At 49.0% G+C, this 1,050-nt stretch overlaps 1 protein-coding gene across 1 annotated transcript; it reads right to left on the bottom strand.

The window, feature by feature from the left end:
* Positions 1–38: 38 nt before the first annotated feature.
* Positions 39–757, bottom strand: LOC128277264 (insulin-degrading enzyme-like; the record flags this gene model as incomplete). Its single annotated transcript, XM_053015705.1, has 3 exons — positions 626–757; positions 274–558; positions 39–210 (listed from the first exon to the last, which is right to left on the bottom strand). Coding segments are annotated over exons 1-3 (504 nt in total), but the record flags the coding sequence as incomplete, so codon positions are not given.
* Between the last annotated feature and the right edge of the window lie 293 nt (positions 758–1,050).

The following is a 1,050-nucleotide window of genomic DNA, read 5'->3' as shown; positions in this document are numbered from 1 at the left end:
GCGGTTCCGTTAAAGTTGTGCAAAACTTTCTGCATCACCTGCTTGGCAGTGTCCGAGTGAAGGTTACCCTGTACAAGCACCTGCACCTTAATGCCAGCGAAAAAGGCTCTCGCAAACTGTCGGATGTCGTCCGGAGTGAATTGTTTCAGGTACCCGAACTTTTCCCACGTCGTCCAGTGGTTTTGCTGCACCACCTTCAACCGAGCGTCGCTGGAAAGTGAACCGTAATGCAAACGCGAGACCTTTTTTCACTACCAAGCGCGCGATTCTTACCGATTCAGTTTGTTCGGCTTCATCAGCTCGTTGTAGTACACCCTCTCCAGTTTGGACTTAATCAGGTCGAACACAGTGTCGCTGAGCGTTTCGGAAAATCGACCCATCGCAGCCGTGATCTCGTCGACAATGATCGGTAGCTTTTCGTTGTAACCGTCCACCTTTAGCAAGAGCCCCTTCTCGGCCGAGTACAGCTCGTAGTTGAGACCGGCAACCTCGGCCGGATATAGCTCCTCCGCGATTTGGAACTTCACCATGGAAGCAAAGAACCCGGTCAGCGCGCAACTGCGGAGCGATGATAAGAAAAGGGTTTAAAAAGAAGGTCGAAATCATGGACCATGCCGTAGCGTACCTTCGAGGGTCGCTAATGGGTAGCGGCGATATTATGTAGAAGTACATCAACGCCAGCGGGAGCCTAAATTTCGAATCCTGACGGAACCACAGTTCGCCGACGTTGTTTTCAAAAATTTTCTCCGGATAAGGAGGTATCTACAAGAATGGGAAGAGAAAGAAACAACAATACGTTTTGCATTGCATTGATAACCATCGTCTCTATAATCAGTCCTACCTCTAACTTGGTTTGATCCTCGTCCGCCAGTATGCTGAAGTTGGTGGAAATGTAGTGGTTCTTCTCCTGAAGCTGGATTTCCTGCATCGGCTGTGATGTTTCCCACAGCCTTTTCCACTCGGGCGGAATCTCCAGCTCCGTGTACTCGGTATTAATATTACCGATATTAAATTTGTTGTCAATCAGGATATAAACGGTGACCGAAAGCC

The sequence above is a fragment of the Anopheles cruzii genome, unplaced genomic scaffold, assembly GCF_943734635.1.
Source record: "Anopheles cruzii unplaced genomic scaffold, idAnoCruzAS_RS32_06 scaffold05201_ctg1, whole genome shotgun sequence".
NCBI classification, from domain to species: Eukaryota; Metazoa; Arthropoda; class Insecta; order Diptera; family Culicidae; genus Anopheles; species Anopheles cruzii.
The sequence above is the reverse complement of the archived record's forward strand: the minus strand, read 5'-3'. Positions and strand labels throughout refer to the sequence as shown.